The following is a 25,040-nucleotide window of genomic DNA, read 5'->3' on the forward strand; positions in this document are numbered from 1 at the left end:
TGAGATATAATGCATGCGGTAAGTATAATGTTTTTTCATCATTTGATCTTGCATATTTCAACACTTTTGATGCATTTTTTAAGCATTTTAATGCTTATTTGCATGTGTATTTTAAGATTTTTATGATGCATATCATCCGGTCTCTAGTTATGATCATCTGGTATGTGGCTTTACCATGGTCAATTCTTCATGTAAAATGTACCATACTCTCACTTCTGGTATGCCTATGATGTCAACTACTTCACATACTGTTAACTGCAGACCATCTAATGCCATATTGTGCACTTTATTATTGTTTTAATTTGTGTTTGCGGTTTTCTGATATTATTAACATAAATGGTTCCTAAAGCTGTATGGTCCTGTTTGAATTTAGCTACCTACTTCTTAACTGTTGAAAATATAGCACAAGACTCCTTGTACCTTTTACCAACTTTGAAGGTATTTCCATTGACAATAAACCATTCAAAACACATTTTATGAAGGCGTGGCATTTCTCTGATGCATCATGTTGGAACTGCTGCAGTGATATAGGTTATGGCTCCATCGGAGCATGTTTTCTCCACAAGAAGCCTTGATGCCTAGTGCTTTGTAGGTAGACATTGATTTAAAGTAGCTTCTATAGTATTCAGATTGTTCTGTGCACTGCACCATAAAATGTGTCCACATATCCAGCTCTTTGATCCTTTTTTTCTGAAATTCATGTGCATATGGAGCATATGGTCTATGCCTGGAGATAAATTGGAGTAACTCCTCATGGGAACTACATATTTTATCTTTCTGTGCTTTGTAACAACTGACAAACATATTTGCAATTTAATGTGTCCCATGTGCTGACAGTCAGTAGCAATGCTATGTGTCTGTTCTTCAGAGCCCTTATGCACTACTACTTCTCATTTGTGGAGGTGTGTGGCATATTTATAAGATTGCTAGAAGGAACATTTGTCAGTGTTAAGGGAGGAATGTGAGAATTTAATGTCATTTGATGATGGGGTTACTAGGTATGGAATATGAGCTCAGCTAGGACAGTGATGGAGATGATGAGTGCCCATGTCCTGTTCAAAGGGACCCTCCAAGCATTCATCTAAATTTAGGAAAACTGCAGGAAACCTAAATTGGAATGCCTGGAAGAAGATTTAAACCTAGTTTCTCTTGAATGTGAGTGGAATACCCCAACAACTCTGGAAGCTTACTCATTGGTGCTATATTTTCAACTGCTAGTCAATAACAAATTTTCCATTCCATCTGATGTAGAAGCTGTGATGGCTTTCCTTGTTTCAGTGTGACCAGACACTGTCTTCAAATGAAACTCCAGCTGTCCATGTTGAACTGTCATTGTTCAACAGCTTTAATGGGATCATATGTTTCATTTTTTAGGCTCATTTTCATCACTGCTTTTAAATGTTCTCTTTATATCAGACACTTGCTAGCATTTAAACTCAATAACTGTTTTGATTACCAAATTACTTAGCCAGACTTCAGGATTCTTCAGCCTAGACAGTTTTTATTTTCAATAGAATTTGTACTATTTTCTTTCATGACACAATTGTAGCAGCAGAGGCAACGCTTTCTGGCTGAATTGGCACATCTAGAGATGGGTGCTAATAAAAACAGGTATCCACACATCAGGTTGAGAGCACTTTGTTAATGATCCCTCGTGACCAGTTAATAGATGAAGCACAGGACAGAAATGTGCCTTTCTTCTGTATGTTGAAGATATGTCTTTAAATTAAGCTGAAGATAAAGAAAAAATAAAAAAAGAAGAAAAAAATATAGTTGTGATCCTCTGTCCAGCAATGAAGGCTCCGAGTCAGTCATTGATGATCTGCTTATATATAAGGTTGGCATTTTTACACTATTATGACAATGTGGTATGGCCGACATAACATGTACAATACAGGAGGAGTAATGCATTAAACATAAACTGCCTTTTACAACCCAACAAATCTGCTGTGGTTGAAAACAATGGACATAATTCGACAAAATCTTGGTGTAAATGATATTCCTGTGCAGCTCAGTGCTTAAAGAAATCTGTGGAAATGTGACTGATAAGAAGAAATTTGAATAAGAGACAGTTTAAGTAATTGTGAGGGCAGTTTTCATCTGGGTAAAACGTGTATTTTGTGTAATTTATTCTCAAACAAAACTTTGTATTGTAGCTGCAACACCCCAAACCTGTAGGCTTTAGTGTGTTGCATAACAACTATAGTGTGCATTCCAACATGTTCGATAGATAATAGTAATGTAATGATGTCTGCAGAGCCTTGCCATTTGTAGGTATGAAAAATAGTTTTAACTCTGATTCATTCAGAATATGTCTATATCATACTCATCCAAAGTCAGTGAACAGAACTGACTACATCTGGCTGGAGTCACAAAAACTTACCAATCAATCAGCAAACAGGAAAAAATTCTAGATACACCATCTTTCAATTTGAAATTAACTGAAAGCTTTTTCTTCAGCAACTCTCATTTTTAAACGTCCTGATTTTGAAACTGAATTAATTTAGGTCTAAAGGTAACAGTTTATGTACATTCTGCCATAACTTTCCATACCATAATTTTGAAATTGTAAGTTGCAAGTTTTAATGCTTACCAGTCATTAGTGTAAGAAAGGAAAGTTTTTACAGGCTATGACAAACATACACCACTGGTACGCACAGGCTCTATTCTGAAACATCATTTTATTTTTATATATATATATATATATATATATATATATATATATATATATATAAAAACAAAGATGAGGTGACTTACCGAACAAAAGTGCTGGCAGGTCGATAGACACACAAACACACACACAAAATTCAAGCTTTCGCAACAAACTGTTGCCTCATCAGGAAAGAGGGAAGGAGAGGGGAAGACGAAAGGAAGTGGGTTTTAAGGGAGAGGGTAAGGAGTCATTCCAATCCCGGGAGCGGAAAGACTTACCTTAGGGGGAAAAAAGGACAGGTATACACTCGCACACACGCACATATCCATCCACACATACAGACACAAGCAGACAAATATGTCTGCTTGTGTCTGTATGTGTGGATGGATATGTGCGTGTGTGCGAGTGTATACCTGTCCTTTTTTCCCCCTAAGGTAAGTCTTTCCGCTCCCGGGATTGGAATGACTCCTTACCCTCTCCCTTAAAACCCACTTCCTTTCGTCTTCCCCTCTCCTTCCCTCTTTCCTGATGAGGCAACAGTTTGTTGCGAAAGCTTGAATTTTGTGTGTGTGTTTGTGTTTGTTTGTGTGTCTATCGACCTGCCAGCACTTTTGTTCGGTAAGTCACCTCATCTTTGTTTTTATATATAATTTTTCCCACGTGGAATGTTTCCTTCCATTATATATATATATATATATATATATATATATATATATATATATATATATATATATATATATATACTGTTTATGTCATAGTGGATGGAACTGACGCCTTGTTAGCATGTAAGTATATTTGTGAAGAGAAATTAGTATTATGTGCATAAATAATATTGCTTTAATTGGTACAATTACAATATGGATATGTCTAATGATTGAAATAAAATGCAGAACGACACACATTCTGACATTTATATGTTCTCACATGTGTACATGCTGCAGTCCATTTATTATAGGTGTATCCTTTTTGTTTGTGCTGTATTGATCGAAAATACAATTCCTGCATATGAAAAAATCTTTTCCTTGGAAAAATTTCTCAAAAATAAAAAAGAGTTTTAGAATATTAAGATTGTTCATTGTGCAATATTAAGATTGTTCATTGTCGTAGTCAGAGCTTCACAACTTTTACTCTAATCAGTTTTTTTTGTCATGTCATGACTTACTGTTGCCTACTGTAATAAGGGGAAATCATGGAGGAATACATATAATATAAGAAGCAAAAGTAGCTACTACTGTGTACACTACTGGCCATTAAAATTGCTACACCAAGAAGAAATGCAGATGATAAACGGGTATTCATTGGACAAATATATTATACTAGAACTGATATATGATTACATTTTCACGCAATTTGGGTGCATAGATCTTGAGAAAGCAGTACCCAGAACAACCACCTCTGGCCATAATAACGGCCTTGATACGCCTGGGCATTGAGTCAAAAAGAGCTTGGATGACGTGTACAGGTACAGCTGCCCATGCAGCTTCAACACGATACCACAGTTCATCAAGAGTAGTGACTGGCGTATTGTGACGAGCCAGTTGCTCTGCCACCATTGACCAGACGTTTTCAATTGGTGAGAGATCTGGAGAATGTCCTGGCCAGGGCAGCAGTCGAACATTTTCTGTATCCAGAAAGGCCCGTACAGGACCTGCAACATGCGGTCGTGCATTGTCCTGCTGAAATGTAGGATTTCGCATGATGAAAGGTAGAGCCACGGGTCGTAACACGTCTGAAATGTAATGTCCACTGTTCAAAGTGCTGTCAATGTGAACAAGAGGTGACTTGAGACATGTAACCAATGGCACCCCATACCATCACGCCGGGTGATACGCCTGTATGGCGATGACGAATACACGCTTCCAATGTGCGTTGACTGTGATGTTGCCAAACATGGATGCAACCATCATGATGCTATAAACAGAACCTGGATTCATCCGAAAAAATGACGTTTTGCCATTCGTGCACCCAGGTTCGTCGTTGAGTACACTATTGCAGGTGCTCCTGTCCGTGATGTAGCATCAAGGGAAACCGCAGCCATGGCCTCCAAGCTGATAGTCCATGCTGCTGCAAACGTCGTTGAGCTGTTCGTGCAGATGGTTGTTGTCTTGCAAACATCCCCATCTGTTGACTCTGATTGAGACGTGGCTGCACAATCCGTTACAGCCATGTGGATAAGGTGCCTGTAACCTCGACTGCTAGTGATACGAGGCCATTGGGATCCAGCACGGCGTTCCGTATTACCCTTCTGAACCCACCGATTCCATATTCTTCTAACAGTCATTGGATCTCGACCAACGTGAGCAGCAATGTCGCAATATGATAAACCGCAATCGCGATAGGCTACAGTCCGACCTTTATCAAAGTCGTAAACGTGATGGTACGCATTTCTCCTCCTTACACGAGGCATCACAACAATGTTTCACCAGGAAATGCCGGTCAACTGCTGTTTTTGTATGAGAAATTGGTTGGAAACTTTCCTTATGTGAGCACGTTGTAGGTGTCGCCACTGGCGCCAACCTTGTGTGAATGCTCTGAAAAGCTAATCATTTGCATATCACAGCATCTTCTTCCTGTCAGTTAAATTTCACATCTGTAGCACGTTATCTTCTTGGTGTTGCAATTTTAATGGCCAGTAGTGTAGTTGAGAGGTGTTGAGCAACAATCAAGTACATAAAAAAAGAGTGAACTTTTGGCCACTTAACACATCAGCTACATGGTTAGCTTTACTACTTTGATTCGTTGTTGTTGCTTATAGAAATTCTGATGTTTCTGCTAGTTAACATTGAGGTTTTGCCTTTTAGTAATTAGTAGTGTATACTGAAACTTTCTCATTTGTGTAAAATGAATGTCTGTGACTGGATTTTATAGTTGTATCATTATTTGTTGCAGAATTCCCCTGGTGATTGTAATATTTTTGGTGCTCTTCGTTAAGCAAGAGGACATGTCTGTGGAAAAGTGCAACCCAAACTTTCAGTTTGGAGGGGTACAAGCTATAATAACTGTCATTTTGCTTGTTCTTTGTTTGACAGGTAAGACTTCTTCTTAATAAGTTTATCAGGGATGAATGGGAATCCTGTTTTAGTTTTATAGTAAAGTCAGTGTGGTGCATGGTAAATCTTACTTTTGATAATACAAAGGACAATCACATTACTTAATTCATATTTTAGGGCTGTTTCTCCCATGCACAAGTAAAAGGTGACTTGTATGTGTATAATCTAGACTAATCATATTTTTATTTCGGAGCAAAATTTTTTATTGTGTTTGATGAACTTTGTATTTAGTGGTATGAATTGATACCAGTTACTTTCTGTTACACAGGTTAATAGACTTATTTCAGTTGTTCTAATAAATCGAACTTACACATACTGATTTGATAAATACATAAATGGATGTATAAGCATTGATTTTGTGCTCCAAAAATGATCATATGTGATCATGAAAAATATTCATTAATAATAAGACAAAATTGGCATGACCAATATAGATCTGTATTTAGCACATTTGTACTCCAGTCCTACTTAAAAACTTGATTGGCCTGTACCGTTAACAGCTGTATGTGATGCTCTGTTGCTCCAAACATCCAAGATAAACTTTTGTTAGAAGAGAGGACAATTCTTTCCCAAATTGATACATAATAATATCCCCCCCCCCCTCCCCATGAACCATGGACTTTGCCATGGTGGAAAGGCTTGAATGCCTCAACGATACAGGTAACCCTAGGTGCAACCACAATGGAGGGGTATCTGTAGAGAGCCCAGACAAACACGAGGTTCCTCAAGAGGGGCAGCAGCCTTTTCAGTAGTTGTAGGGGCATCAGTCTGGATGATATACTGATCTGGCCTTTTAATGTCAACCGACAAGACCCTGCTGTGCTGGTATTTCAGAGAGCTGAAAGCAAGAGGAAACTACAGCTGTTATTTTTCCCAAGGCCCTGCAGTTCTACTATATTGTTAAATAATGATGGCATCCACTTGGATAAAATATTACAGAGGTAAAATAATCCAAAATAGTCCTCCATTTGGGTCTCTGGGTGGAAACTACCCAGAAAGATTTCATCATCAGGAAAAACAAAACTGGTAGTCTATGGATTGGAATGTGGAGTGTTAGATCTCTTAATCAGACAGGTAGGTTAGAAAATTTAAAAAGGGAAATAGACAGATTTAAGTTCGATATAGTTGGGGATTAGTGAAGGGATGAGCAGGACTTCTAGAGATGTGAGTGCAGGGTTATAAATTCAAAGTCAAACAGGGGTAATGCAGGAGTAGGTCTGATAATGAACAAGAAAATATGAATGTGAGTAAGCTATTACAAACAGCAAAGTGAATGCATTATTGTACCCAAGATAGACATGAAGACCACACCCACCATAGTAGTACAAGTTTGTATGCCAACTAGCTCCGCAGATGATGAAGAGATTGAAAAAATGTATGATGAGATAAGATAAATCACATAATTAAGGGAAAAAAATTAATTGTGAAGGAGGACTGGAATTTGATAGTAGGGAAAGGAAGTGAAGTAAAAACGTAGTTGAATGTGGACCAGGGGAAAGAAATGACAGAGAAGCTGCCTGGTAGAATTTTGCACAGAGCATAATTCAATCATTACTGACTCTTAGTTTAAAGATCATGAAAGAAGATTGTGTTTGTGGAAGAGACCCGGAGACAATGGAAGGATTCAGATCGGTTATATAATGGTAAGACAGAGATTTTGGAGCCAGGTTTTAAACTGTAAGATGTTTCCAAGGGCAGATTTGGATTCTGATCACAGTTTATTGGTTATGAATGGTAGATTAAAACTGAAGAAATTGCAAAGAGGTAGGAAGTTAAGGAGAGGGGATGTGGATAAGTTGAAAGACCCAGAGGTTGTTGAGAGTTCCAGAGGGAGCATTAGGACTGAAACAGGAGAAAGGAATACAATAGAAGATGAATGGGTAGCTTTGATAGATGAAATAGTGAAGAAAGCAGAAGATAAAGATAGGTAAATAGGCAAAGCCTAGTAGAAATCCTTGGATATCACGGAAATAATTGAATTTAATTGATGAAGAAGAAAATATAAAAATTCAGCGAATGAAGCAGCTGAAAGGGAATACAAATATCTAAAAAATGAGATTGACACCCAATGCAAAATAGCTAATCAGGAAAGGCTGGATGACAAATGTGAGGATATGGAAGCATATAAAATTACATTTATAGCTTTTGTAGATTAGGAGAAAGCTGTTGACAGTGTCAGCTGAAATACACTCTGTGAAATTCTAAAGGGAGCATGGGTAGAATACAGGGAGCAAAAGGCTATATACAACTTGTACAGAAACGAGATGGCTATTATAAGAGTGTATAAGAGTGGAGGGGGCATGAAAAGAAAGCAGTGATTGAAAAATGAATGAGAAAAGATGAACAAGCAGTAAAGCAAACAAAAGAAAAATTTGGAGAAGGAATTAAAAGTTCAGAGAGAAGAAATAAAAACTTTGAGGTTTGCTAATGACATTGTAATTCTGTAAGAGAGAGCAAAGGACTTGGAAGAACAGTTGAATGGAGTATACATCGTCTTCAAAGGAAGATGTAAGATTAACATCAACGAAAGCAAAACAAGGGTAATGGAATGTAGTTTGATTAAATCAGAAGATGCTGAGGCAATTAGATTAGGAAACAAGACACCAATAATAGTAGGTAAGTTTTGCTATTTGGACAGTAAAGTAACTGAAGATGGCAGAAGTAGAGAGGATATAAAATGCAGACCCACAATCGCAAGAAAAGCATTTCTGAAGAAGAGAAATTTGTTAACATCGAATATACATTTAAGTGTTAGAAAGTGTTTTCTGAAGGATGTGTCCTGAATGTAGCTTGTATGGAAGTGAAATGTGGTGCTACAGAAGAATGCTGAAGATTCAATGGGTACACGAGGTGCTACTCAAAATATTTGAAAAGTTCATTCTAAAAATCAGAAAATTATACTTATGTCGCAATGTCCTCCGTCATCTTGGGCGTGTAGACAACAATTCCAGTGTTGTTCCCATTTTTGGAAACACTGCTGGAAATTCGCAGGTTGAAAGGTATTCAGGACCCATTGCAATTCCACTTGGATGTCTTTAGTCGAATCAAAATGTCACCCTTTCAATGTAATTTTCATCTTTGGGAACAGATAAAAATCACATGGGGCTAGGTCTGGTGAGTATGGATGGTGGGGGACTGTTGCCATGTGGTTTTTGGCCAACGAGCAAAGTATGCGCAAGTGCATTGTCATGGTGCACCAACCATTTATTCTTTTCCTGCAACTCTGGCCATTTGCACTGAAAATTTTCCCTCATATACCTTGAAACCTCTCAATAAAACTGCCCATTGACAATCTGACCAGATGGAACAAGCTCCTTATGCATTATTCCCCAATGTCGAATAAAATGATCAGCATTGACTTTATGTTGCTGTGAACTTGTCGAGCTTTCTTCTGCCTTGGAGAAGGTGGCATTTTCTGTTGTGATTTTAGCTGATTTGTTTCAGGGCCAAAACCGTAGACCCAAGATTCATCACCTGTTATGACTCTGTATAAGAACTGCAGACACTGTCGTACTCTTTGTCGCAGCTCAGTGCATGCCTGAATCCTGAGGTTTCATTGGTTCAAGCTGAGAAAGTGAGGGACAGACTTCGCTGCAATTTGTCTTGTGTTCAGTTCATCAACTAGAATTTGTTGACATGTACCATATGACAGCCCAAGTCTGTTACAAACATAGTGAATTGTCTGCTTTCAATCTTCATGGATCACGTCTAGCACTTTCATGATTACTTCCAGTGTTGTGCTTTTTGATGATCAACCAAGACTTTTGTCATCTTCTGCCATTTCTTGGCCTTCCTTGAAGGGCTTGGACCAATCAAATGTTCATGCTTGACTCAGTGCACTCTGACCAAATGCCTCTGTCAGCACGCGGTGGGTTTCGCTTGCAGTTTTCTTCAATTTGAAACTGAATTTGATGCAAATCCATTGCTCCTTCATGTTATCCATTTCACAATTTGCAGAAGCACTGAAACATGTCCTGATGCACACTACAACAACTCACAACTGCATTGGCAAAGTTGATGTAACTTTGTGCCACAGTAGCTAAGACGTGTACCTCGAGACATCTACTGGCAGAATACCGTAATGCTGTTGGTTTGACCAGTAGAATGAAATTCTTGGATATTTTGTGTAGCACCTTGTACCATGTAACCAGTGAGGAAGTGCTGAGTAGAATTAAGAAGAAAAGAAATTTAAGGCATAACTTGACTAAAAGAAGGGATTGGTTGATAGGACACAGTCTGAGACACCAAGGGATCACCAGTCTAGTATTGGAGGGAAGTATGGGGAGTAAAACTTGTAGAGGGTGGCCAAGAGATGAATAAGGTAAGCACATGTTTAAGAGGAAGTATGTTGCAGTACATATGTGCAGATGAAGAGTCCTGCGCAGGATAGAATGGCATGGAGAGCTTCATCAAACCAGTCTTTGTACTGAAGATGACAACAACAACAACAACAATAATAATAATAATAATTTAATATCTGGTCTAGTAGTCTTTTCAAAACTGACTGACTTCAGTTACTTCATGATTCTGTAATTCCTTATTTTCGAACTGTCATACTTGTGTCCATACAACATATGAAAGCAGGGCTAGTGCCACGATCTTCAGGAGACAGTTTTGGATGAGAGATTGTAATATTTTAGCTTTAACTTGTATGTTATTGCATTTCAGTACCAGTATGACTGAGTGACTGAACAGATGATAGTAGTCTGTTGACTGATTTTTATATAGATCCAAAATTGTTTATGGTTTTAAAAATTCTACAGATAACATTTTGCTTTCATATTCATTGAATATTTCTTGCATAGCTTTCTTTACTTTCACTTCAACTATGTTCACTTTATGTTTATCAATGTGGCTTCATCTTCTTTTTATCTGTGTTGAAGCTTTTGCTGATTTGTGGAAACATCCTAAAATTGTCATTGAATTGTTGTTGAACCTCTAAGTTGTGTGCTATATTGATGACATATATTTATCTTGAATGTGTCCTCTAATACTTTTGAGTACGTTCCATAGACTATCCACATTTCCCTCCCTTGAGGTGAAACAGATCGGGATGAAATGACAGCCATTCAGCAATGAGTGCTTGGAAGTTTGTCCAGTAAGAGAACATGTTTGGATGTGCTTAGCAGTGCAGTTTTGTCCAATTTAGCTGCTGCTGTGTTATGTTGTAGTTGCTGTAAATCACTTTACTTGTTGCCATGTGCTAGACCACACTGGAGTCACCATGAACAGGTACACGAACAACAAGCAAGCTGACATTCACATTGCTTATGAGCAGTGGGATGTAGTGCTGCAAGATGATGGCATACAGAACATTCATCAGACAGAAGGCTACCAGCAGCCACTATCTATAGGTTTCGAAAAATGCATGACTCAGGGCTGTATTGTATTCATTTGTTATTACTACTGATTTTGATCATAAACCATCATCTTGGTATTTGTAGCAATGAAATGAAAGAGACCAACTAGAGAAACAACAAAAGACACAGATTGTCATATAAATAATAAAACGTACAGTGATACTTAATGAAAGAATGAACACTACTATTCACACGTCACACAAATTGAAACATGGAAACAAATTCCCTGGCATTTTCAATACAACTGTGCACATCTGACAAAGCGAAAATTCATAAATATAAAGCTGAGGTCCACCCAATAGCAACAGAGTAACTGAATGTATGTAGTCAAAATGTAAGCAACTCAGATGCCAAGATGATCATTTATGGCCGAAACCAGTATAATAAATTAAAAAGAGGCAGCTCTGTGTCATGCATTTTCAGAATATATTACTGCTGTTGATAACTGCATGAAGAAAATTGTTTTTTTTTTTTTTTTTTTTTTTTTTTTTTGTTTTTTTTAACTCCTGTAGGGTCGTGGATTATTGCTTGAGTAAAACAGCCATATTTGCACCCAGAAAGACCAATATAGGACGACAAAGCACAGTGAGGATGCCAAAAATTGATGAATAGGTACTCCAACATTTAGGAACAATGCCTTCAATCAGCATCAGAGTGACAGCTAATCAACTCAGTGTCACTTATTGGCTTGTTTGGAATGTTGCAAAGGCAAACAGTTTACATCCTTACCATGTGCAAAAGATTCAAGCTTTGACAGTCAAAGATTATACCTCGGTGTTAAGGCAGCATCAGTGTCCAAATAATGAGAATTTTCCCTACTTCATCCTGTGTACTGTTTAGGCTATTTGTACTAGGGAAGCAGTATTTAATGTACACAACTCACAAGTGGGTGCATGAAAATCCCCATTACATTCTACAACAAGATCACAAGGAAAGATTTATGGTATATGTCTGGTCAGGGATTGTCAATGACAACTTAATTAGACCTTCCAGTCTACCGCCTCAATTAAATGGACACAGTTGTTTACAGTTTTTGCAAGTGGAATTGATCATACTGTTAGAAGGCATTTGCCTCCACATATGCCAAAACATGTTGTTCCAAGAGGATGGTGCTCTACCGCATTCCACTCTGGGAATATTTTAATGATGTGTTCAAGTGCAGATGGGTTGAGTGCAGTGGTCCTTGAGACTGGCCTTCTAGATCACCCAGTGTAACACCTTTGGACATCTTTGTGTTGGGTTATGCAAGGCCGCATCTACCAGGCACCAACCAACACGCATGCGAAGCTGGCTGCTAGAATATGTAAGTTCATGACAACTATTTGCAACATGGCAGGAGTTATCGAATGGGGTATGGGAGTCATTTTTCTGATAGTGTAAAATTTGTAGCAGTGTTAGAGGTAGGAGTTTCAAGCATTTATTGTGAGAAATGTGATATGAGAAAGAAAGGAGTATTTAAAATTTAAATTGTTTACTTTTTCACCACTGTCTTAGTTCACACTTACTGATATGCTGTCCTTGTCAAAATAATAGTTCATTCATGCTGTTTGCAGATTTCCGAAAATTAAAACATGTGGCCTTTAGACTCTATTATAAATAACATTACACCATATAGTATTACTGTCTTGATGCAATACTCTTTCTACAGTACAGCTTATTATCTGAACAAATTAATTACATTAAGGTGCCTTTTAACATAGTTGATTTAGTAGTTAAGCTTTACCCAGTAAACATCAAAGCAAATTTGTGTCTATGTAGCTAATGATAGATAAGGATTTACAGTTTGCCTAGCACTGTCTGTTCAGCTGAAGCCATATCTTCATCTAATTTAATTAGTAACCACATTTATAGCATAACAAGTGTTAGCTGGGCCAATTAAATAAATGCACATGCTTCAGGGTGCTTGTCACTGATTGGCTGCCATTGTATGAACATGGCTCCACATTGATGCTTTTCTGATCTATGGTTATCCAGAAATTGTTGCCCAATTCAACCTCCCATATCCTGCTTTGAACTTATTCTCAGAGTGTTTTTCTCCGCCGTATGTCTATGAGGGAGTGTGTGTTAGAAACTGTGTAATTATACTTTTGTTTATAGTGACAGTAGGCTGTTTGATCCTGCATCAGAGGTACTGGCGACGCTATGCACGTTACTTGTCCTTGGTCCAAGATATTAATACGTCAGAGCCCAGACATTCAGGAAGTATGTCTTGCAGTGTACTCCCAGGAATAAACAATTGTTTGAAAGACACAACAGAACCCGAAGGACCATGTAGTAGCAGCCCAAGAGGTAAGTAGTTACAACAAATATCCAGTGTGTTATGCTTTCTGCAAAATTTAGTGATTAAAACTATGAGTTACGAGATAAGGTTCATAGTTACCAAATGCAGAAATTGCATTAACTGGAGCAATGGAAACAATTATTTCAGAGTTAGTTCTTGTACTTAGAAGAAGGTAATTATGTATTTCATTTAAGACGTACTGAGAAAATAAGTGAGACTGAAGATATAGCAGTCATCTGCCACATCATGTTTTCATGATTTTTAAGTAATTAGATGTTTTGGAGGAAGTATATGGTGTGATTTTAATGGAGTCTTCCAGTACTGTGTGGTAGAACAATTTCATGCCTGCCTGTCACATTTCTAATATTTTCTATTGTTGTATAGAATATATTTTAATAGCCTGTTTCTCTCTCTGGATATCTTAGCCACTACAAGCTCACAGATTATGGACATAGAAAATTTGGATGAGAATGGTGTTCGTACATGCCCATCACAATTCAGCTGCCCTTCAGACACTCGAGCTCGGTGTCAGCAACGTCTGGAAGATTATTATTTAGAACAAGATGACATTGAGGATAGCGACTACCAGGTCCTCAGACACGTTGTGCTTATCATTCTGCTTGTCTCCTCGATGTTCACTGTAAGTACAGTATAATGTAATGTGAAAGCAAATTTCACCGTTACTATATAGGGTTTTGCCGTAAACATGTGTTCTGGTATAGTTATCAGCAGCTCAGTGCTACTGAATAATCATACTATATGGAAACTATTATTGTTGCAGATGTTTGTCATTCATATGCAGATAAACTTAGAGGATTGTTGCCTAGGACTTTGATATAGCTAAGAGAATTGGGGGTACTTTTATATTTTAATCTGAAAAATTTCACTGAGAGTTTAAATAATGATATTGCTGAGACTCTGTTTATATGTATCATGTTCCTTCTAGTGCTGATTGCCTTTTCTATTTTTCAGTAGTTTAAGTTTTGATGTATATTTGTTTAGATTCAGTGAAACTTTGCCCAGATTTTACAGGTTTAATCTCATTGTATTGAGCAAGGAGAACTGTCAATAACATCCCCAGGTACAGGAGTCACTTTACATAAAGTTTCAGTTTGATGACATTAATCATTAATTAATTAAAATCAAGAAGATGGCTGTTAATGGGACTCAGCCATTCCTCTTTTGAACATAGTTACTTCAGCACTAGCAGACTGGTAGTGTGCAGACTTGGCCAGTGTCTGGTTTTTAGAAAATGAGCTACTAAAAATGCGAGTGCATGTTGCATCGCTCTCACTTTGTGCCAGCACTTGGAAGAGCTAAAACTCACATTATACATTTCATCATCATCATCATCAACAGCAGCAGCAGCAGCAATGATTAAACGAGTTTTGGTTTGTTCCATCTCCATTTGTTTAGTTAGCTCTCAACATTGGCATCCATAAAGCAAAGTCAGCACTGCCAGTTCTTAACATATTGCATATACTGCACTCAATATTTATTTGCACAATAAACTCGATACCTGCACATAAAATAAATGTAGTACCATAAACTGGGAAATGAATAAGTTTACCAGGGGTTAAGGCAAGCAAATAATGAGAAGAAAACCTATCGTTGTCCAGGTTTGAGCATAAGCCCAGTGGCAGCAGATACAGGAAAAGCCTGAACAGTAAGCCAAACAGTACAGAGATTTGTATGGTTTGTTATAAAGAGTACACAGAGAGATAACAATGGAACACTAGTGTAGGTGAAGACTGTAGTGGCTGGGCACTGATGACCATGCAATTGAGCATCCCACAAACCAATAATCATCATCATTATCATCATCATCATCATCATCATCTGTAGTGACTTAACAGCAGGTTGCAGCCGGCCTTTCATCGACTCCAGCGATCGGGTCGTGCTGTTATGTTTGATGGTTAGCAGCATCCTTGCTGGAAGTCATAGTAGCTAAACAGACCAATAATGTATTTTCCATACTGACATTTGGCAAAGCTATTAATCTCCCCCCCCCCCTGCCCCCCCGCCCCTTGAATCAGTCCACAACACCAAAAATGTTACAGCTATTGCAGGAGAGATGTCTCCTTTGTGATGACGCACTGCTGGTATTGGTGTTGCTGTGTGGCGCAGATACAGTGCTGGTAGGAGCTGGTTGACTGTCTTACTGCTTTGAACCATTCTTTGAAGGGGAAAGACAGTGAAGATGCTGGTGGTGCTAGCTGATCTATTTTTATTGGTATGGACTTTGTCTAGGATTGGAATGTTGGGAGAGCCAGCCGGAAGTCTTTGATGAGTGGTTGCTGGTTGTCTTGGGGGCATAATTGAAATGTCAGTTGTGGTGGTCCTTGGAATGAACTCTGGGACCCAAATGGCACGAGTGCAGCTGATATGTGTATGGATGCAATTGGCATCGGGACACTGTCACCATCACCAACTGTCAGCTGCGAAAAGGATGGATCATCAGAGCAATCCTGGTGTAGCCCAAAAGTGTGTGCTCACACTGTAGTGCTATCCTGGAGTGGTATGGCATTGTCCTTTCACTTACATAGCCAATGGGAACAGCAAACAGAGGAGTGTCTGACAAGGGCAGCTGTGAAGCAGCTTTGCCAGACTGCAGCTGTTGGTGGGTAATGAGCTGCTTGTTGCTAGAAAACTATTAAAAGCTCTTCTTTAAATGCCAGCTGCTCTGACCGAGCAGTTCTAGGCGCTTCAGTCTGGAACCGCGCTGCTGCTGCTGCTGCTGCTGCAGTCGCAGGTTCGAATCCTGCCTCTGGCATGGATGTGTGTGATGTCCTTAGGTTAGTTAGGTTTAAGTAGTATTAAGTCTAGGGGACTGATGACCTCAGATGTTAAGCCCCATAGTGCTCAGAGCCATTTGAACAATCTTCTTTAAGCATTTGAGTTTTAAAAGTCCTGAAACAACTCCTGATAGTGCCATTGGATACTGGGGGGAGTTGGGCTGTCATTAAGAGTTTGATGCCATTGTGGGTGTGCAAACACTTAAAAGCAATTGTTGGAGTAGGAGTTTCAAGCATTTATTGTGAGAAATATGATATGAGAAAGAAAAGAGTGTTAAATTTTAAAATTGTTTACTTTTTCACCATTGTCTGTTGGTGGTGGTGGTCCAGTAACTTCAGAACGACTTCCAGGCTTTTATGTCACGACTGTGTCCTAACACATTTGAAGCTGGAAAAACTGATATTACAAGTCACTCATCATTATTTTTGTAGACAGCACTCAACATTTAATTTCACAATAAACTCAATACTGGTAAATGAAATAAATGTGACACCTTAAACCAAGAAACAGGTAATTTCATCAGCCATTAAGACAGGCCGGTCATGAGAAGAAAAGCTGTAATAATTCAGGTACAACCATGAGTCAAACAGCAGTGGATACAGTCAAAGTGAGAATAGCAAACCAAACACAGGCAACAAAATCATTCTCTTTGTTATAAAGAGCACATTGAAATTACTGAGGAAAACTGAAATAAATAAACACTGAAGTGGCTTAGGGCAAGCTGTGACTAGCATTTCATCAGCCGCAGTGGCCGACTTATGTAGTAGGTTGTCACAGATCTTAACACAGGCAGCTAACAGCATTTCCACAAACTTCATAGCAGTTACACAACTCAGTGGTGTATTTTCCGTATCAATGTCCAGCAGGACTACTAAAGTGAGGGTTGTCTTCTGTCTGCTGTTTCCAGAACACTCTGCTGATTGTGTCACTCAGTGCTTTGTTTATATCATGGTGTACAGCCTTTGTCAAAGATTGTCCTCTTATTCAGCTAATATGCCTGGCCATCTGAAGAGACAGCCATGCTACCCAGCTTAATGTCATTAATGTTAAACAGTGTAGATAATTCCTTGTACCATTTATAAAAGACCTAGTTCACAAAAATGTTAAAAGGAGTGGGTTATAGGAGGGGTAGCTATAAAGCTTTAATTATCACCTCATAAAATAAAGTTACTTAATTAATTTTTGTTTATTTGTGGGTATGTCTCTGTTGACCTGGTACACACTGAAATCGTAGTGCTGCAGTATCATTGCACACCAATAGAGGAACCAAAACAAAATGGTGCAACCCACGTCACTTTATCAGTGGGCTGCACTATTCTGCTTTGAACCATGTGAGGTGGCACAGTAGTTAGCACACCGGACTCGCATTTGGGAGGATGATGGTTCAAACCCATGTCCAGCCATACTGATTTAGGTTTCCCATGATTTGCCTAAGTCACTTCAGGCAAATGCCAGGATGGTTCCTTTGAAAGAGCATAGCCAATTTCCTTCTCCATCCTTCCCTACTCTGAGCTTGTACTTCCTCTCTAATGACCTCATTGTTGATGGGACTAATCTCCTGCTCCTCCTATTCTGCTTTGATTTCTTTCAAGGCCCAAATCGGAGTAATTAGGTTACCTCCAGATCCCAGTTCATTATATGAAATTTCCAGAATGTCACTGCCATTCTTCCTACTCCATTGAATCAACAGGATACGAATAATGCATCTCAGAAACGTTCACTGGTTCTGAGGAACCACGTGCACAGTGAGGCATTATGGCAGTAGGGAGGGAAGCCCTTTGTTTGCTTGTAGTGAGTACTTCGTACTACATTCTGTGAAAGGTTTCAGGATTAATCAACTGATATACTTACTGAGATCTAAAGGTGTGAATTTTATGCGTGTAATACATTGTGTCAGAAGAAAAACTGACCTGTCAGTTGTGTACTAAACATCAATTTTAATGTGCTATTTAGATTAAATTGCCATAAATGCTGAAAATACTTTTCAGTTCAGTTTTATTGTGGCCATCCTGTGTGAAAGCAATTTCACATCTGTATTTATCGTGGCAGTTTTGTATACTTCTATGTTTCTATTACTCAATACTTATATGTATTTTGTTAGCCAATGTTTCTTTGATATATCATGGGTGCCATATTTCACAGTTTTTATTGGGGAAAGTTCCATGAAAGGTGGAAAGAAATCATGTTATAAGTGAATTAAATGTAGAGTTTGTGTCCTCTACCTAATATACCTTACTCCAGCTAATATTCTACAGCTTCCTTCTAAAGCTGAAAAATTATTAACTTTTCCAAGTTTTCTTAACAAGCTCTTCATAAGTTGTCTGTTGTGGGTATTGACCATCATGGTCTAAGACCCCATGTAAAACTGAATAACACTAAATATGTTGACCTGTGTGCTGACATACAAAAATTTTAACTATTAAGGTGCTCATATCCCATATAGTGTGAAATGTTTCATTTCTTACCATATCAAAGGATGTTGTCCATTTACCACTCCGAACTGAAAATCTAAAATCTTAACAGTGGTGGTGCATAGAAATATGGAATTATATTGCATTAATTGAAAACACTGACACACTGCATTACTATTTATGTACAATTTATTCCCACAACATGCCAACTGCCTTTCCGCGGTGGTAACACCAGTTCCCGTCAGGTCATCGGTGTTAAGCATTGTTGGGCTTGGCTAGCACTTGGATGGGTCACTGTCTGCGTCTTCTGAGTGCAGTTGGCATGCAGGGTTCACTGAGTTCTTGTGAGGCCAACTGAGGAGCTACTTGATTGAGAAGTAGTGACACGAGTCATGAAAACTGACAACGGCCTGGAGAACAGTGTGCTGCCACATGCCCCTCTGTATTCGCTTCCGGTCGGTACTGTTGGGCCTTCAAGGCCTGTTCATATGGTGTTTGTGTGTTTTTATTCCCACAATATATGTAATATGGATGATGACATACATTATTCACAAATAAAGTCGCAGAATGCACACACAATGATAGCTGTTCACTGCTCAGTTACATACAAGAGCAGTGCTAATGGTTCAGTACTTATTTGCTTATAAGCCATTGTCTGTACATTAACACAGTCCTTAACTTTTTTGGTATACCTATGTGATACACTTTACAATATTTACTTATGATTTCATGCTTACAATTGACATAGCTCCTGCTCTCGTGAATACACTGCCTGAATGCCTCCTCTGCTCTTGATTCCAACTATTCATAGCCTTACCCTTTGGTGACAACTTGTAACTTTGTGATTTTCTATCAGTTACAAGGAAATGATACATTAATTAATAATACAAAAGAGAAAATATTATAAAACTAACCAGACTGATTCTTAGAACTAATTATTTCATGTACCAAATGATTTGTATCCTTCTGTTCTATAGAAACACATGGCACTACCTATTTTGTATTGTATCTTCATGTGCAAGAAGACTTCCCTGGCCTCCCATAAAACCACCATTTAAAACTTGTATATAAAATTTATTTAAAAAATGTTAAAATTTTAAATATTTCCCTTGAAATACAAAATATGGATAATCTAAGAACATCATTGTATTCAGAAAATTTTGGGCTTCAGTATTATCAAAACAGATTTTAGAAACATGCCAGAGTACAAAAATGTATTTCTTGGACAGTTCCATTAAAGGTAATGCAAACACTGGATTTATAAGAGGTATCTCAAAACTGTGCCTCCTACTCTGCTCTTCTGGGACACCTGTGCTGTACAGAGACCACTGTGATTAAACCACTTAAACAGATGGTTATTTCAGCATGATTTTCAAATTGGATTATTTTATTAATAAGATTCCTTTTGTTTTCATTACTGACAATACCAAAGCAATCATATTTATGCTTACATGGTTCTCCTGTTTAAGGTGATTGCAGTCTTAAATTTGTTGAAGCATCACTAATGCTACCACACTTCCTCCTTTTCTTAGTCAGCTTCTCTGCAGACATACTTTATTTTTCATTATGAATAGATGAGTCGCAATCTTCTCTATTAATATTACTTTGACACAACACAATGCTAGATCAAACTTCCTTTACAAACTCCATAAAACAAACTAAAATGACCAAATTTAATGTGATAGTGACTGTAACGATGACGATAATGTTAGCTGTAACAGACCTACACTGGCCGGGAGCCATTATATCATACAGTTTTCCCATTACATTCCCTCAGCTTGTCAGGATATTCCCTTCTTTGCATGGACTTGTAAGATTTTTCCCCAGCACACATTTTCAAGATTTTTAAAATCTCTCAACATGTCAGATTGTTGTCCAATTCTGCTTTTCCCCTAGACTCTTCATATATGATTGTGGAAATGCTCTCTTCCCCTCCCCCCCCCCCCCCTCTCCCTTTATTTTCTTAGTATCAACTGACAAAACTGCTAAAGTGTTTTATCCTTTTTGTTTGAGTGTATGCCACCCTTTTTCATATTCAGCTGTTCCACTAGCACCAACTAGCATAGTACCAATGTGAAATATTTGTTGTCAGCAGTAACTTTTTCATTTCCCATTAATTCACTTTTCAGCATTGTTAAGCCAAGACTGATGATGATAGTGTTGTAACCCTATAGTGTGAATGCACGTAATCAAACAGTGCATGATTAAAGTGCCTCCACAGACGGCCTAGTGAGGTCACCTCACAGCATGGACAGGTGGCGCAGCAAGTGGTGTGCTGTGTGCACAACAGCCCAATATAAGCCTGGTATGCCAGGTCCTCGGCCTTACTTCCTGTTTACTTGCTTACTCTATGATCACCTTCGAGACTGTATGCTGATGTGTTCTATAGTTATTAGACTTTGCACTGATCTATACTTCATTTGGTGTTATTGTGAATCTCTTCATGTGGGAGCTAAATAAAACTTGGTTGATGTTACTTATGATATTGTGTCTGTACAGTGTTAACAGCAGTTAGTGCAGAGGCTCAACAGTTACTCTTGCTTCTATGCACAGTGTGTCCAGGCCACTTCCAATATTATAACTCAAATTTTTATTCAGGCTGTTGCCTGATCTGCTGGATTCAGATGCCTAGGCCATGGCTTGATATTTTCTGTGGCCTGGCAAAGGATAAAATTTCATAATGCTTGCAACTGTAGCCTCTATCCCACTGTTTCGTGTAGCTTTCGACATACATATTTTCTGTAGTACTTTTATTCATCTATGAAGCACTTTTACTATGATATTGAGCGTGTCATAGTGTTACAGTTTAAGAACAAAAAATTATGTATACAGGCATTTAGACATGTACAAGTCAAGTTTGACAAGGCTGGGACAGGTAGTCGGTCATGACCTTATAGTTGGAGCCGTCCAGGCATTTGCCTGAAGTAATTTAGGGAAATCACAGAAAACCTAAATCGGGATGGATGGATAGTTGAAGATTGGAGCCATCGTCATCCTGAATACATAAGTCAAAATTGCCAAAACAAGTGTTTTTCTAATGTTAAGCCATTTTGGTCTCTTTCTGTGGAACTACAGACAGCTCTCCATGTACCAGTATAAATATATTATACAGAATGTAAGCTTGCGCCTGAAGTATTCCTATGTATATGTGCCTCCTGTGGTACATAGGCATATGCCTTATCAGTATCTAAGAATATGACAGTGACTGTCTTGTTTTTCTCCCAGGGATTTTCAAACTAGATTCTCATAACAAAACCATTCTTTGGTTGACCTGTTTAATCTAAACCCATGGGATAGAGGTATTTGATTTGCACAAATTTGCCACTCACCTTTCCGAAACAGTGTAACTATGATTCCCACCCTCCTCTTATTTGGTATTACATTATCTTACCAGATCTTATTCATTACCGTGTGTGTCCATTGTTTTCAAGGTCCAACAGCTTTAGTCACATCCACACTGAGCTGATTTACTCTAGTAGATATTACTTGGCATTGTTTACTACTGTTTCAATTTCCAACCTGGTTAGATTATACTAGTGGTGTTACATTCAGAAATTTGAGGGTCACTGTCCTGTGGATCTTTGCTATCTCTGCCGTTCAACTGTTCGTCAAAGTATGATCTGAATTTCTGTAATACTTTTTTTCATATTTTTTGCAATCTCTCTATATGAAAGTTCTACTGATTTGATGAACCTCCTACAGTTCCTCTTTCTCTGTCTGTAATTTTTTTATTTTCTTATTTTTATCTACAGCTGCTCTGTTTGCATTTGTATTTGCATCTGTGACTGTTGTGTGGATCTTTCTATACATTGAAAGCTTTTCTTCTATTTCAACTGATACATAGTTCTTCTTGCACAATTTTGATTTCTAATGGCAGCTTTTACATCTTCATTCAGCCATATTATTTCTTTTCGTTTTCTGATATTATTTTGCCACCCAAATAATATCTCTTGTGTTCCTGTCACGGCCAGTTTTAAAGTATTCCATTCCTCATATGCAGATTTCAGTTTTTCTTTTGTAACACGATGCAAAACTGATTTCTGAATTATTCTGTCACACTTTTCACAAAGTTATCTTCTCTTTTCCCCCACTTTTTCTTTCTGTCTTTCTTCAGAGGCTTTGTCATTGCCATATTTACAATTAACAGCCTATGATTTTTTTTCATCTAAATTTTCACTTGGAATTACTTTGATATTACTGATGGACCTTCAGACTTCTTTATATGAAAGACTATCAGTTATATTTCTTGGTAACATTACACAAAAATACAATCTTCATGTAATAGCAGGAAGATTAAACTTAAACAAGCATGCTTATTTTAACTGTTTCCTGGCACTGATTCAACCAGATAGCCATTTGGTTAGTTATATGTGCATAGGGAATGTAAGCTACATATCATAGTAATGTGAAACAAGATAGTGCAAAGGCTATTTGACATAATTTCCTGAGAATACTTTTGATTTTCCAGGTGACACACACAAATGCTTTTTTTAATTTAATTTAATTTAATTTTTTTTTTTTTTACAGGAACTTCTTAAATGTAATAAAATCATAATGTTCCAGATACCATGAGAGGTCTATTTTTACCACCTATTTTATTCTGAGCAGTACCTAATGACATAGTCTATGTCTACAACTACATATATGTTTTGCAAGCCACCATACAGTGCATCGCTGAGGGTATGATCTATCATTACTATTCATTTCCTTTCCTGTTCCACTCGCAGGTAGAGCGAGGGAAATACGACTGTCTATATGCCTCTGTTCGAGCCCTAATTTCTCTTATCTTTGTAGTCCTTACACAAAATGTATGTTGGTGGCAGTAGAATCATTCTGCAGTCATCTTCAAATTCTGGTTCCATAATTTTTTTCAATAGTATTCCTCAAAAAGCATGTCTCCTCCCCTCCAGGGATTCCCATTTGAGTTTCCGAAGCATCTCCACAATACTGGCATGCTGTTTGATCCTACCAGTAACAAATATAGCAGCTTGCTTCAGTGTCTTCCTTTAGTTCGACTGCTGTGTATTCCGAACACTTGAGCAGCACTCAAGAAAGGGTCATACTAGTGCCCTGTGTGCAGTCTCTTATACAGATAAACTAAACCACACTTTCCCAAAATACTCCCAGTAAACTGGTGTCTAGCATTCGTCTTTCCTACTACAATCTGTACATGCTCATTCCATGTAATATCGCTTTGCAATGTAACCCCTAGATATTTAATTGATGTGACTCTGTCAAGCAGCACACTACTAATGTTGTATTAGAACTTAATAGGATTGTTTTTCCTACTTATCCACATTTACTTACTTTTTTTATGTATATATTTAGAGCTAGCTGCCCTTCATCAGAGGAACTAGAAATTTTGTCTTAGTCATCTCGTATTATCCTACAGTCACACAGTGATGACATCTTCCTGTACGCCACAGCATCATGCTGCTCACCCTGTCCACCAGATTATTTGTGCATACAGAAAATAACAGTGGTCCTATCACACTTCCCTGGGGCACTCCCAATGGTACCCTTGTCTCTGATGAACACTCACCATTGAGCATAACTTAATGGGTTCTGTTACTTAAAAAGTCTTCGAACCACTCACATATCTGGGAACCTATTCTATATGCCCATACCTTGGTTTAAAGTCTGCAGTGGGGTACAGTGTTGAATGCTTTTCAGAAACCTAGGAATATGGAATCTGCTTGACGCCTTTCATCCATAGTTTGCAAGATATCATATGAGAAAAGAGCAAGCTGAGTTTCACAAGTGATGCTTTCTAAAGTCATGCTTATTCACGGACAGAAGCATTTCCATCCCAAGGAAATTTATTATATTCCAACTGAGAATATGTTCAAGAATTCTGCAGCAGACTGATATTAAGGATATTTGTCTGTAATTTTGTGGGTCCGTTCTTCTACCCTTATTATAAATAAAAGGTAATCAAGGGGCGAATACCATAGAGTTCTCTGTAAAACTGAATTGGGATTCCATATGGAACTGGTAACTGATTTGTTTTCAACTCATTTAATTGTTTCTCTATGCCAGGGATGCCTCTTACTATGTCCTCGATAGGGGAGTCTGTGCAATATTGTAATGATGGTATGTTTGTGTGATTTTCCTGTGTGAATGGTTTCTGAAATGTGAATTTTAAAACTTAAGCTTTCCTTCTACTATCTTCTGCTGCCACACCATACTGGTCAACGAGTAATTGCATAGAAGCCTTAGACCCATGTATTGATTTTACGTAGGACCAGAATTTTCTTGGGTTTGTGGCTAGATCTTTTGCTAAGGCATGATGGCCGAAGTTGTATGGTTCATGCATTGATCTTTTTACAGACACACAAATCTCTACAAACTATAGTCTGTCACCATGTGTGCATTCTCTTTTGAACCAAAACTGCAACAGCCTTTACTACCTCAGAATTTTCTGAATTTTGTTATCAAACCATGGTGCGTCTTTTCCATCCTTAATACACTTACTCGGCACATACGTCT

The 25,040-nt window shown here is 38.1% G+C and overlaps 1 protein-coding gene across 1 annotated transcript in view; it reads left to right on the forward strand.

Annotated features, from left to right (window-relative positions):
- Nucleotides 1-25,040, forward strand: part of LOC126470724 (integral membrane protein GPR155) — a 165,541-nt gene that overhangs the window by 131,724 nt on the left and 8,777 nt on the right. Inside the window, exons 10-12 of the mRNA XM_050098727.1 lie at nt 5,543-5,682; nt 13,161-13,352; nt 13,770-13,984. Of these exons, the coding sequence (XP_049954684.1) occupies nt 5,543-5,682; nt 13,161-13,352; nt 13,770-13,984 (547 nt within the window). The remainder of the gene's footprint in view (nt 1-5,542; nt 5,683-13,160; nt 13,353-13,769; nt 13,985-25,040) is intronic.

The sequence above is a fragment of the Schistocerca serialis genome, chromosome 3 (genome assembly GCF_023864345.2).
Source record: "Schistocerca serialis cubense isolate TAMUIC-IGC-003099 chromosome 3, iqSchSeri2.2, whole genome shotgun sequence".
Lineage (NCBI taxonomy): Eukaryota > Metazoa > Arthropoda > Insecta > Orthoptera > Acrididae > Schistocerca > Schistocerca serialis.